This window comes from Dendrobates tinctorius, unplaced genomic scaffold (genome assembly GCF_039654945.1).
Source record: "Dendrobates tinctorius isolate UK_male_01 unplaced genomic scaffold, ASM3965494v1 ptg000174l, whole genome shotgun sequence".
Taxonomy (NCBI): Eukaryota; Metazoa; Chordata; class Amphibia; order Anura; family Dendrobatidae; genus Dendrobates; species Dendrobates tinctorius.
This window is the reverse complement of record NW_027361841.1, coordinates 96174-108768: the sequence shown is the minus strand read 5'-3', so window position 1 is coordinate 108768 and position 12595 is coordinate 96174. Positions and strand designations below refer to the sequence as shown.

The 12595-nt window shown below is 48.6% G+C and overlaps 1 protein-coding gene across 1 annotated transcript in view; it reads right to left on the bottom strand.

The window, feature by feature from the left end:
- The window catches only part of CDC123 (cell division cycle 123), a 159517-nt gene that overhangs the window by 67803 nt on the left and 79119 nt on the right, over positions 1–12595 (bottom strand). The window contains exon 6 of the mRNA XM_073551253.1: positions 10910–11016. Within this exon, the coding sequence (XP_073407354.1) occupies positions 10910–11016 (107 nt within the window). The remainder of the gene's footprint in view (positions 1–10909; positions 11017–12595) is intronic.

Genomic DNA, 12595 nt, shown 5'->3' with positions numbered 1-12595 from the left:
CTTCATCTGTTATTCATACCACCTATCTAAATGAACGGCTAAATACATCACTATAAATTATTATTGATGTTATACTTCCTTCGTTGAGGGTAAAATCGTACTCTACATATATTTCCATGCAATGTCAGCATCTCCTGGCACATTTTGAGGTCATGAAATATGTTTTACTTAGGAGTAAGATCAATAAAGCAATTGACTTCTTTAGTAGCTCAGCAGATCCGTTATTTACTATGACGTTTATGATTTTAGGTGTTTTTTCATTAGACATAATATTTGCAACAGAAAAGCTGAGTTCCCAAAATATGAATAAAAGAAAAGAAAAAAAAAAAAGATTCAGCATTTTCATGGACATCCTTAAAGAATTTAGTCATTTCGAGTCATAGAAAAGTAAATGAACTCAGAAAACACACAGAGACATAGAAACAAAAGGAGGGAAAGAATTGCCAAAAAGCTTATAATCTAAAGTTCCCCCACATGCAGACCGCCTAATGTATAGGGGCCTCTCCTCCTTATGTCGTGGAACATAGATGGGTTGGAATTTAACCACTCAAGTGTTCCTGTGTATGAGGAAGTCAGAAGAATTTGACAGTTATAAGGTGTATGACCAGCTGTAGAGAATGTTCATACATCAAATCATTACATAGTGTTTATAAAAGGATCTGCAAAAAAAAAGCCAGAAGCCAATACCTATTTTTTGGCATGGTTTAGCCAGTGATGTGCTGAGGAACGATATAAGGATTAGCTCCATTCTGTGAGAAATCCAAGTGAAAATACTATTTCTTGCATTCTTTGTTTCTGCAGCATGCATACATAGCTGCCCAGTTTTTTCATTAAAGGGGACATCCGGGATTTAAAAAAAAAAAAAAAGGGCATGTAGTTGCTAATAGAGGCAACTACCTCTCTGTTGTGCCTGACGCAGGTCATTGACAGCTCCTGCCAGAGATTCAGCTACTCCCTGTCCACAGAACAGCAGTTTCTTTTCCTGTTGGCAAGGCTGGAATACTGATGTCATAATGGCAGCCGGTTTAACCAATTTGGCAGCTGGAACTCCGCTGTCAATCAGCATGACACCATCATATCAACATGAAGAGAACTTGTTGCTCTGTTGACAGGGAGCAGCTGAATCTCTAGCAAGAGCGGTCAATGACCGGCCCCGAGTACAAATGACAGATAATTACTTTTGTTAAAAAAATAAAAAAGGGCAATGTAGTTGTTAAGTCCCAGATATTCCCTTTAAAGGGAACCTGTCAGCAGGATTGTGCACAGTAACTTAGACACAGTGTCAGGTCGGTGCCGTTATACTGATTAAAATGATACCATGGTTGATGAAATCCGTCTTGTGGTTATTGTTTAATCTTTATTTTCAGCTTTGAATTAATATCATCCCTCACTGACTTCCCCCTAGTTTTCATGATGAATACCTGTACACACTGAAGAAAAATTAAAAAAACCTTCTGCAGGCAGGCACCAGCCGTGTCACCTGTGCAGCAGCATGATCGCATGTTTAATGTCCTAGTAATCACTGTTCTTCATGTTATTGAGCAAGTACAAAAATAAAAAAAAAAATTTGAAAAGGGCGCACTCCTGCGCAGTAGCAGCTATCAGTGTGTATAGAGATCCGATAGCTACTATTGCACAGGCGGCGCCATCTTGGAGGAGGAATTTTTTTGCTCTTCTCCAGCAAGATGATGCCGCTAGCTCCTGTGCAATAGCAGTTATCAGATCTCAATACACACCGGCGGCTACTACTGCGCAGGCGCCATTTTCAAATTGATTTTTTTTTTTGGGACTTGCTCAATAACATCAAGAACCTTTATTACTAGGACACTAAGCATGCAATTATGCTGCAGCGCACGTGACACGGCTGGCACCTGCCTGCAGAAGGGGTTTTTTTTTCCAATATGTGCTTGTATTCATTATGTAAACTAGGGAGCAGGTCAGTGAGAGATCAGTGGCCTATCAGCAGTCTGCATTATAAATATATCATCAGAGCGCGACATACACCAGCCCCGCCTTAGCGCACAAGCATCTCGTTAACTCAAAACTGAAAATAAAGATTAAACAACAAACCACAAGTCGGATTTAATCAACCAAGGTATTATTGTAATCAGTATAATGGCACCGACTTGACACTGTGTAGGTTACTGTGCACAATCCCGCTGACAGGTTCCCTTTAAGCAAGTGAATAGGGTACAAAAATCCTAATTCACCTGTATTGGAAGGGGGATGTCAGTAGATTTAAAGAGGTTGCCCAGACTTGGGACAAAAGTCTGCACTGCACTTGTGCTATATGACAAGAGACTGCTGACTGTGAAAAGCACGCTATCACGATTCCCATGTATTTTCCATGCGAGAGGGTGGTCATCGTATATATGTGATTTGGAAGAGAACTGACAGAAACCAGATGGGATTAGTCGGTACGTGACTACAAAGTATACAAATTGCAAACAGCGATCCCGCTACCACCTACTAGCACCAGGAATACCAGGAAAATGTGACACTGTGCACACCGACCACTCTCATGATTCAGCAGTCTGCCCTTAAGTACAGTGACTGCACATTTTTGTCCCAGGCCTGGACAGCCCGTTGAATTAGGTATTTGGCAGAGAATCTGTGCAGAAATTCTCAATTAGTGCTGAACTTGACAACAGGTTCTAAAAATTTGATGAAAAAGTTTGCAAAGAAAAATATAAAAGCATTATAAAAAAAAACAAAAAAAACATGGATTTTTGTGATTAACTCACCGTAAAATCCTTTTCTCCGAGAGGCTCATTGGGGACACAGGTACTGTGGGTTGTATGCTACTGCCGCCTGGAGGCTGACACAAAGTGAAAAAAAGGTTAGCCCCTCCTCCGCCGTATACACCCTCGCCCAGATTGCGGGCGGAAATCAGTTTCGTGCAAAAGCAGTAGGAGAACAACAAAATCAGCCTTAATGCAGGTAAAAACATGACCAGAAAAAAAAACACCCTAATATCAAACGAAAATGCATATTAATTAAACAAACAAGAGCCAATTGGCTAACAGGGTGGGTGCTGTGTCCCCCAATGAGCGTCTCGGAGAAAAGGATTTTACGGTGAGTTTATCACAAAAATCTATGTTTCTCCTTCGCCTCATAGGGGGACACGTCCTAAAGCAGTCCCTGGGTGGTAAGTTGACTCGCGGATCCAAGCTACATGCACCTCCTGTCTAAAGGTGCGTTACCGCTGCTTGGAGAATCCTTCTACCCAGGCTAGCATCCGCTGAAGCCTGAGTATGGATATTGTATTGTTTGGCAAATGTGTGCAGGCTGGACCAGGTCGCTGCTTTGCAAACCTGTTCCGCCGAAGCCTGGTGCCGAAGCGCCCACTGCCCGAGTAGAGCGTGCTCTGATCCCTGCTGGAACCGGAGCACCTCTGATGCGGTAGGACTCCTGAATAGTCAAACGAATCCATCTGGCTATGGTCGATTTTGAGGCAGCGAGTTCCTTCCTGCGCCCCTCGGGGAGCACGAACAGCGTGTCTGTCTGACGAAAGGCTGCCGCCCGTGACATGTACCTCCGAAGGGCTCTTACCAGGTCTAACGTGTGAAGAGCCCTTTCCACACGGTGTACCGGTGCTGGACAAAAAGAGGACAAGACGATATCCTCATTAATGTGAAACGAGGAAACGACCTTCGGCAGAAAGGGAGGGGCTGGTCTCAGAACCACTTTATCCTTATGGAAAGTGAGAAACGGGGCTCGGCAGGATAGGGCCGCCAGCTCCGAGACCCACCTGATAGAAGTTATGGCTACCAGGAATATAACCTTCCAGGACAGGTATAACAAAGACATTCTGTAGCGGTTCGAATGGGGCTTCCTGCAAAATGCTTAGGACCGGGTTAAGGTCCCAGGCGTCCAGTGGCGCCCTATAGGGAGGTACCAAATGGGAGACTCCCTGGATGAAAGTCTTCACCTTCAAGTTAGTAGCAATTCTGCGCTGGAACAGGACGGATAAAGCCGATATCTGTCTCCTGAGGGAGCTTAGAGCTAACCCTGAGTCTAGGCCAGACTGGAGAAAGGCCAAGATGTTGGGGATAGAGAATCTCAGTGAGCACAACCGCGGCCTCGACACCAAGAAAAGAAAACCTTACAGGTGTGATGGTAAATATGTGCTGAGGCCGGCTTCCGGGCGCTAACCATTGTAGTTATGTGCACTGTGGCAGTTTCTGTTTCACGCGTCATGTACTTTGGAATGTAGGAAAACGCTGCATTAACCTGTTTATGATACCATTCACACTTTGGACGCATGAAATATGATATTAGAAACAATAGGTAATATGGCCGTTTCCTTGCATGTGTCCTGCATTTTGGAAAACAGGAGGTAGCATTTTGCGATCTGATGTCAGATGCTGGGGTGGAGCATACCAATAATGAAGTCTTTATCAAGAGTCCATGTGCTTTCCCCTCCAGGACTCCACTTGGTAGTAACAGGGACAGTCACATTAGTTTGTTAGGCACCTCGCCACTGCAGGGCCTGTGGACTTAACGGATAACACTAATTCTATATATCCTTTCCTACTGCTTTATATCTATTTGACTCCCCTGATGAATGCCCACCATTGGGGAAGAAACGCGTAGGGAGCTTGTCTATTTTTCCCCTTATCAGTGGGGGTGTCCACTACAGGATCCACTTGGGGTCTGTCCTTGTTAGGACAGGAGTAACACTGGGGCACGACAGGGAGTGTAGGGGAATACTTTACATTAACACTGGTTTTCCCATATCTTGGCTCCCCATGAGTGGATAGTCTCTCCAGCAGGATACGCCCTGATGCTGGAATGCTATATCTAATACCAATGGTGAGACCAAACCATTTTTTATTGAGCACTGGTTCACATGAGCACTTTTTTGTAATGTTTTAGTGTGTTAATGTCCTTTTAATGGTTCATTAAAGGTTATGTTTTAATTGACTTTATGTGGGATACTCTCTAGGCTGTGTGCAACATTTGATCCCTGAGGGGTTTTTTTTGGAAAAGTGTTAAAAAATTCACACTATAGCTGAGTGCACAATTGTAGCGACCACCTCATGCCCAAACCCCGCCTGGGTTAGAATCCAAGATTCAACGGCCATGCCGTCAAACACAGTGCCCCTGAGCTAGGGTGGAAGATCAGACCATGGGATAGAAGATCTGGGCACTCTGGCAGTCGCCAAGGGACGTCGGCAAGCAGCTGCACCAGATCTGCGTACCACGCCCGGCGGGGCCAGTCCGTCTGGGGCCAGCAGAATCGCTGAAACCCTTTCTGTTTTGATCTTCTTGATGACCCTCGGGAGTAGTGGCAGTGGGGGAAATAGACATGGGAGGCGAAACTGGTTCCATGGCAGAACCAACGCATCCACAGCGATTGCCTGTGAGTCCCTGGACCGAGCAACAAACGTGGGCACCTTGGCGTTCACCCTGGAGGCCATCAGATCCACATCCGGTGTCCCCCACTGTTGGAAAATCTCAGGGTGTAGTGACCACTCCCCGGACGCAAGCCTCTGCCGGCTGAGGAAGTCTGCCGCCCAGTTCTCCACGCCCGGGATGTGGACTGCCGATATCACAGAGTGTTTCCTCTCGGCCCAATGAAGAACGTGCCCTACCTCGCGCATGGTTTCTCTGCTGCGGGTGCCCCCTTGATGATTTATGTAAGCCACCACCATGGCGTTGTCCGATTGAATCCGGACGGGGCGGCCTGCTAGAAGGTGATGAAAATGTTGCAGAGACAGCCGGATCGGCCGTATCTCCAACAAGTTGATCGTGAGGCGTGCCTCCTGCGGGGACCACCGTCCTTTGATCGTGTGGTAGCGAAACACCACTCCCCAGCCGAGGAGGCTGGCGTCGGTTGTCACCACCAACCAATGGTCTGGGGGGGGGGGGGAGGGGTTCCCCTGAAGTAGAGAGGAACTGGTTATCCACCACCCGAGCGACTGTCTAACCTGAGAGGACAACTGGCACCGGCAATCGAGCGTGAAAGGGTTTTTGTCCCAGGCTGACAAGAGGGCGTGCTGCAGGGGGCGAAGATGGAACTGGGCAAATGGTATCGCTTCCATTGCTGCCACCATTTTCCCTAGAATTCTCATCCCGAAATGGATAGTATGAGGGACTGGTTGGCGAAGTGTCCAGCCTCCCTGCCGGAGAGCTAGGGTCTTGTCCTGAGGGAGAAGAACCAACCCTCAGAAGGTGTCGAAGATTATCCCTAAAAAGGAAACCCTCTGAGCAGGAACAAGGGACGATTTCCTCACGTTGACCAATCACCCTAAGCGGGAAAGAGTATCTAGTGTGATGACACTTTCCTCGCATGCCCGCCTTGAAGGGCCCTTGACCAAGAGGTCGTCCAAGTAAGGCAAGACGACTATGCCCCAAGAGTGCAAGATGGCCATGACGACTGCCATGACCTTTGTGAACACTCTGGGGGCAGTGGCTAGCCCGAAGGGCAGCGCTGCAAACTGAAAATGTAGACCGATGATGGCGAAGCGTAGAAACCTTTGACGCGGAGGGAAGATGGGGATATGTAGATAGGCGTCCTGGATATCGATAGAGGCCAAGTACTCTCCCTGCTCCATGGCCGATATGACTGAACGGAGACACTCCATCCAGAAATCTCTGACCCTGATGAATTTGTTCAGGAGCTTCAGGTCCAAAACAGGTCTGACAGTCCCGTCCTTTTTGGGAACCGCGAATAGGTTGGAATAGAAGCCATGAGCTTTTTCGTGTTCTGGCACGGGAATATTGACTCCGTTGCACTGGAGCGATTCGATAGCTCCTTAGCAAAGCCCTTGCCCAGGTATCCACCCTGGGAAGACGGGAAAGAAAAAACCGTCTTGGGGGATATCTGACAAACTCTATCTTGTTTCCTGAGGACACCAGCTCTTTTACCCATGTGTCGTGTGCGACGTTGAGCCAGACGTGGCGAAACCAGAGTAGGCGGCCGCCTACCTAGCTGGTGTCGCCTGGCAAATACCTCGAGTCATTTGGCTGAAGATCTTTGGGACCTGGATCCCCTCGACCTGGGCTGGTGAGTACGCATTCTCCCTAACGGGTTGGCTCTATATGAGACCTGCCGCTCTCTATCCTGGTTGGGGCTACCTGAAGTGGCGGAATTGGCCGCTGTGGTCCACCCGGGGTTGCGAAACACCCGAAAACGTGCCTGAAACTGGTGACGAAATGGCGGTTTAATCTTTTGTTGAGGGAGAAAACCGCTCTTCCCTCCTGTGGAGTCAGAGATGAGCTGATCTAACTTCTCTCTGAATAGGAGGCCGCACTGATAAGGTAGAGAAGTCAAGGACTTCTTGGAGGTGGAATCGGCCCGCCATGTACTTAACCATAGAGCTCTCCTAATGGAAATTGCGTTAGCGGCAGCAAGTGCAGCACAATTGGCCGCATCAAAAGATGCATTGATTAAGTAATCCCCAGCCATAGCGATCTGACTCGCGATCTCTGATACTTCTGCAGGTAGGTCCCTATCCTGCACGGCTTTGTTTAATGATTCTGATGAAAAAAATCATGGCCGTGGCCACCCATGTTGCCGCAAACGAGTGAGAGTGCTGACCCTGATGCCTCAAATACTGAGCGAGCCAAGCTCTGAGACGATCCGTGGGATCCTTAATAGAAGAACCACTAGGTATGGATAACAGGGTCTTAGAGGCCAATCGTGACACGGGTGGATCCACCGTTGGGGATTCCGTCCATTTTTTTACAGAAGTCCAGGGCAAACGGATACCTCGCTTCGAGCGCCTTCTGACCCGAGAAGCGTCTGTCTGGCTGTTCCCTGTGTCGCTGCACTATGTGCTCGAACTCTGGGTGAGTGCAAAATACTCTATGCGGCCGCTTAACTTGCTTAAATGCCACTTTATGGCCTAAAGCCAAGGTGGAATCATCCTCAATCCCCAAAGTTTGGTTGACGGCTTCGATGAGGCTGTCCACTGTTTCCCGAGACCCCGGAGTATCCAGGTCAAGGGGTTCGTCTGAGTCGAAGTCTGAGGTTTGCTCGCTATCGACCACTGGTGACGGGGAGCAAGAAGCGGAACTCACAGCGCCAAGGCACCGGATGGACTTGGCGACGCCGTGTGGGTTCGTTTCCCCCCGGGTCTGCCTGGAGTGAGAGCGGCCCCTGCAGGCCGGAGGCTCCTGTGAGGTGGAGGACCCCTTTAAGACAGGCAAGCCACTGTCCCTGCCCCTATCTGGGGAACGAAGGGACTCGATTGCTCCCGTAAGAGACGCCTAGGACTGTGACAGTGATAGGGCCACTCCGGGGGGCTTGGTACACCGGTCCCGGTCGCAGGGGAGGGTTCCTGGGCGCGTTCGGAATCGCAGGCTTCGCATAATCGCTTGCTCTGCGCCCGTGGAAAAGCGGCCCAACAAGAGATGCATGCAGCGTATAGAAACGTGTGCGTCTTTGCTTTTTCGGACATGCTGTACCTGCCAGGCATCAGCATTGCAGACCGCTGGGGGGGGGAGCACTCCTCATTTTCCCGTAGCGTGGCCTCTCAGCAGCACTTACCCCAATCCTGTGCCCCCACGTGTCCTGGACGTGCTGGCCGTTGCTCCAGCTTCAAGGAAGCGCGCGCCACAGCTGCGGGGTGGGCCGTCGGCATAAGAAGAGTTCCGGGGGCGGTACTTCCGGCTTGCGGCCTAGCGCTAGTCCAAAGCCGGGGGTCCAATTTCTTCGGCGCCCGCCCAGGCCACGAGGGGAAGGCCGCCTGAAATGATGCAAGGAAAAAAGGCCGGACTTCCGTCTCATCCTGCCTTCAGCCGAAGTCACAGGCTCGATTTACAGTGCATGCCCGCGATGGGGGGACCCACCTCTCATGGAGTCCCAGGCCGAGGCTGCCTGGCTGGGCGTGCGGACCCGCCGCCACGCGCGACGGGGGGGGGGTACTTTCTTTGGCTGCTGTCCCGACCGCCGATGAACAGGCTAAGGGCTCCAGCCCTGTGGACATTGCCGCAGGAGCCCTCCCCGGCCATCCTCCTCTGTGACGATTATTCAGGTTCCCAGCTCAGGTAGATGGGAGGGGGCCACATATAGGACGGTGCAGGCACCCTAGCTCCGTCTTTCCCTCCAGGGGTGAGGAGAGGGACCGTCCGCCGCCTTGCAGCACCGCAGTCTAGCATTGGTGGAGCAGTGGGGGCCGCACGGACTATACTTGTGCCTCTATACAGCCTGTTGTGAGTTCATTTTCCCCTTCACCGTTGATGTCTGATGAACTCCCTCTGCTGGTGAAGAGAGGTAGTGAAATTGATTGGGTTGAGAAGAACCTGTCATCTGAACAGGTGGAGCCTGATTGGACACCCAGAATCACTGAGTGGATATAAGGCAGCCGACGCCCTACGGGGTGCTGGTGATCCTTTCTGCTCCGAGCTCTTGCAACCAGTTAGTCCTGTCTACTGAAAGCTAAGTATTTGCTCTCTTATTTTTCCATGAGATTTTGTCTGTTTGCTTCGTGTTTTGTGTTCAGCCTGCCTTTGTTGGGACGGGCTGAGCTCCATTTTTGTCTCTGATCAGTTTATCTCTTTGCTCTGTTTTCAGAATATACCTGAGTGCTGATATAGTGATTTTGAAGTCTAGCGACTTCAGGGCCTTTTTCCCTATCAGACGGTTGGGACATTTTTGGTAGGGTTTTTTGCGGATTGCAGCCAGCATCTTTTCTGTCCTTTCCTATTTAATTAGTTGGGCCCCATCGTTTGCTCAACCTGTCTTTCTGTCTATGTTTGTGTTTTCATCTGCTTTTCACCGACAATACATGTTGGGGGCTGTCTATTGCTTTGGGATCTGCTCTGGGGCAGTTTAGATTTCCCCTTTCTTTCTTTAGGCTTATTTAGTTCTCCGGCTGTGAACGAGGGGTCTAGGGCACCGTAGGAACCCCCCACGGCTACTGTTAGTTGTGGTGAATAGGATCAGGGGTCTGCAATCCGATAGCTACCAACCTCTCCGGTTTTCTGGTCTTAGCTTGTATTTTTGTTATTTCCTCCTTCGGTGACTCATTCATAACAACAGCCCATGGTTTCAATACCTAGGGGTGGTCAGGGCTAAGCCCGGCATCGTGTCCCACGTCTCGGGAGAGGATACGTGGAGGCGACACTCGCACGTGCTCACCCGTTGTTGGTTTGGGGAGATCAGCCCTTTCAATAGGGTCCGTCCCCCCCTGTCTCATCTTCATGGGAAAAAAAAAAGTCTGGAGAAAAACAGACGTGTGACTCCAACGGACACTAAGCAAAAACTGATTTCCGCCCGCAATCGGGGGGGGAGGGTGTATACGGCGGAGGGGGAGCTAACCTCTTTTTTTCACTTAGAGTCAGCCTCCAGGCGGCAGTAGCATACACCCCACAGTACCTGTGTCCCCCAATGAGGCGAAGGAGAAAAAACAACACAAAACGGGTACATGAGTAATGAGTTTACTGAAAAGTAAAAAAAAAGCACATATTTGGGCAGGATGAAGCCGATTTCGAGATGACAGGTGGCATGTAATTCCATAGATTAGTGGAATAGAAGCCATCTCCATGTGTGACCGTCACTTATGTTAAGCTACCCATGTCAATTTTTACATACGTTCTGAAATAGTCATTTAGGTGTTGACCCTGAGATGTTGAAGCGATACAGTGTGTTGGATTAGTATTCTGGGATGCAGCAAGAATCCATCTGCTGGAGAAGGCATGGAGCTGCTGCTGTGGTTTATTTATATCGGTGGTGGCACTCCCACTTAGCACATCTAATAAAAGATTGCAGCAGATACATGTTACAGAGAGCATCAAATCCAGTTTTCCATTTCACATTAACAAAAGCGAGATCTGATGAGAAATCACTTGTGTCGGTAAGACGCAACCTCAACGACAATTACTGGGCACTCAAGTTATTAGCGAGCGGCCATTCACTCCGTCGAGCAGAAAATGTTCAATTAAAATCCGGGCTACTCACGGTTGTGTGAAGTCATGTGTTACAAAATCAGAGCTCTTGAAGAGTAAAAAAATGTCACTCAGGCTTTTGCATTTCAACGAGCTGTTCAAGGCGATCCAATAGGCGTCCTAGTCGGGGCAGAAAAATAACCACAAAGTAATCAGTTCTGTGTTAAGGGCGTATCAGTAACAACTGGTAAAGAGGCAGACAATTTCTAATCACCAAGACTAGAGAGCTGATGCAGATCCATGCCAACAGGTGGGCAAGCAAAACAAGTAGCCATGGTGTGATGAATGCCCCCATAGTATTGCAAGTGGGTCACATAATGTGTGAAGGTTAAGGATTTGGAGATGCCCAGCTTACTGCTGTTAATGGCAACTTAAAAAGGATGCTGGAAGCAGGACAACTCCAGTCAAGTAAACAGTCACTCGCTCGCCGGGACAATCTCATTATTTATATATTAAAAAAAAAAAAAAAAAAGTCATTCAATGGGCAAATCTGCACTAATAATACATGTCTGGGCTGAATTCTCAAGCAAAAGCCTAGCCTATTCTTAGAGGTTATCCACCCTGTCTAATAGAAAGGGAAAAGTCCAGAGCTAGGGAGTCAATATGCCCTGCTGACATGGGTTGTGTTCTTGAGAAGACCCTTTAACCCCTTAATGACAGAGCCAATTTGCAGCTTAATGACCGGGCAAATTTTTACAATTCTGACCACTGTCCCTTTATGAGGTTAAAGCTCTGGAACAAGAACGGATCCCGCTGATTCTGAGACTGTTTCTTCATGACATATTGTACTTCATGTTAGTGGTAAAATTTCTTCGAAATGATTTGCATTTATTTATGGGAAAAAAATGGAAATATGGCGAAAAGTTTTAAAATTTTGCAATTTTCAAAATTTAATTTTTATTGTCCTTACATCAGAGAGATACAGTATGTCACACAAAATACTTAATAAAACAGGATTTTTGGGTTGCTTACCGTAAAATCTGTTTCTCGGAGCCTTCATTGGGGGACACAGAGACCATGGGTGTATGCTGCTGCCACTAGGAGGCTGACACTATGCAAAAAAAGGTTAGCTCCTCCTCCGCAGTGTACACCCCACCGACCGGCAGGGAATTTCCTCAGTTAGTGAGAAAGCAGTAGGAGAAGTAACAGAATAGATTGAGAACAGAACAAACAACTCAACTGTAACCAATCAACCAAAGTAAGAACAGGAGTTGTAGAACATGGGAGGGTGCTGTGTCCCCCAATGAAGGCTCCGAGAAACAGATTTTACGGTAAGCAACCCAAAAATCCTGTTTTCTCGTTCGCCTTATTGGGGGACACAGAGACCATGGGACGTCCCAAAGCAGTCCCTGGGGTGGGAAACAAACTTCCATCAGGCCAGTGGACTCACCACCGCTGCCTGCAGAATCCTCCTTCCTAGGCTGGCATCCGCCGAAGCGTAGGTGTGGACCTTGTAGAATTTCACAAACGTGTGAACCGATGACCAGGTTGCGCTCTGATCCCCGGAGGGGCCACTCGATGCTTAACCCGGTAGGCCTCCAAAATTGCCGATCTGATCCAGCGAGCAATAGTAGCCTTGGAGGCCGGGTGACCTTTCCGCGCCCCATCTGGAATGATGAAAAGAGAGTCTGTCTTCCGCAAGGAAGTCGTCCTAGACAGATAGATTCTCATCGCCCTGACCAGATCCAGCTTGTTCAGG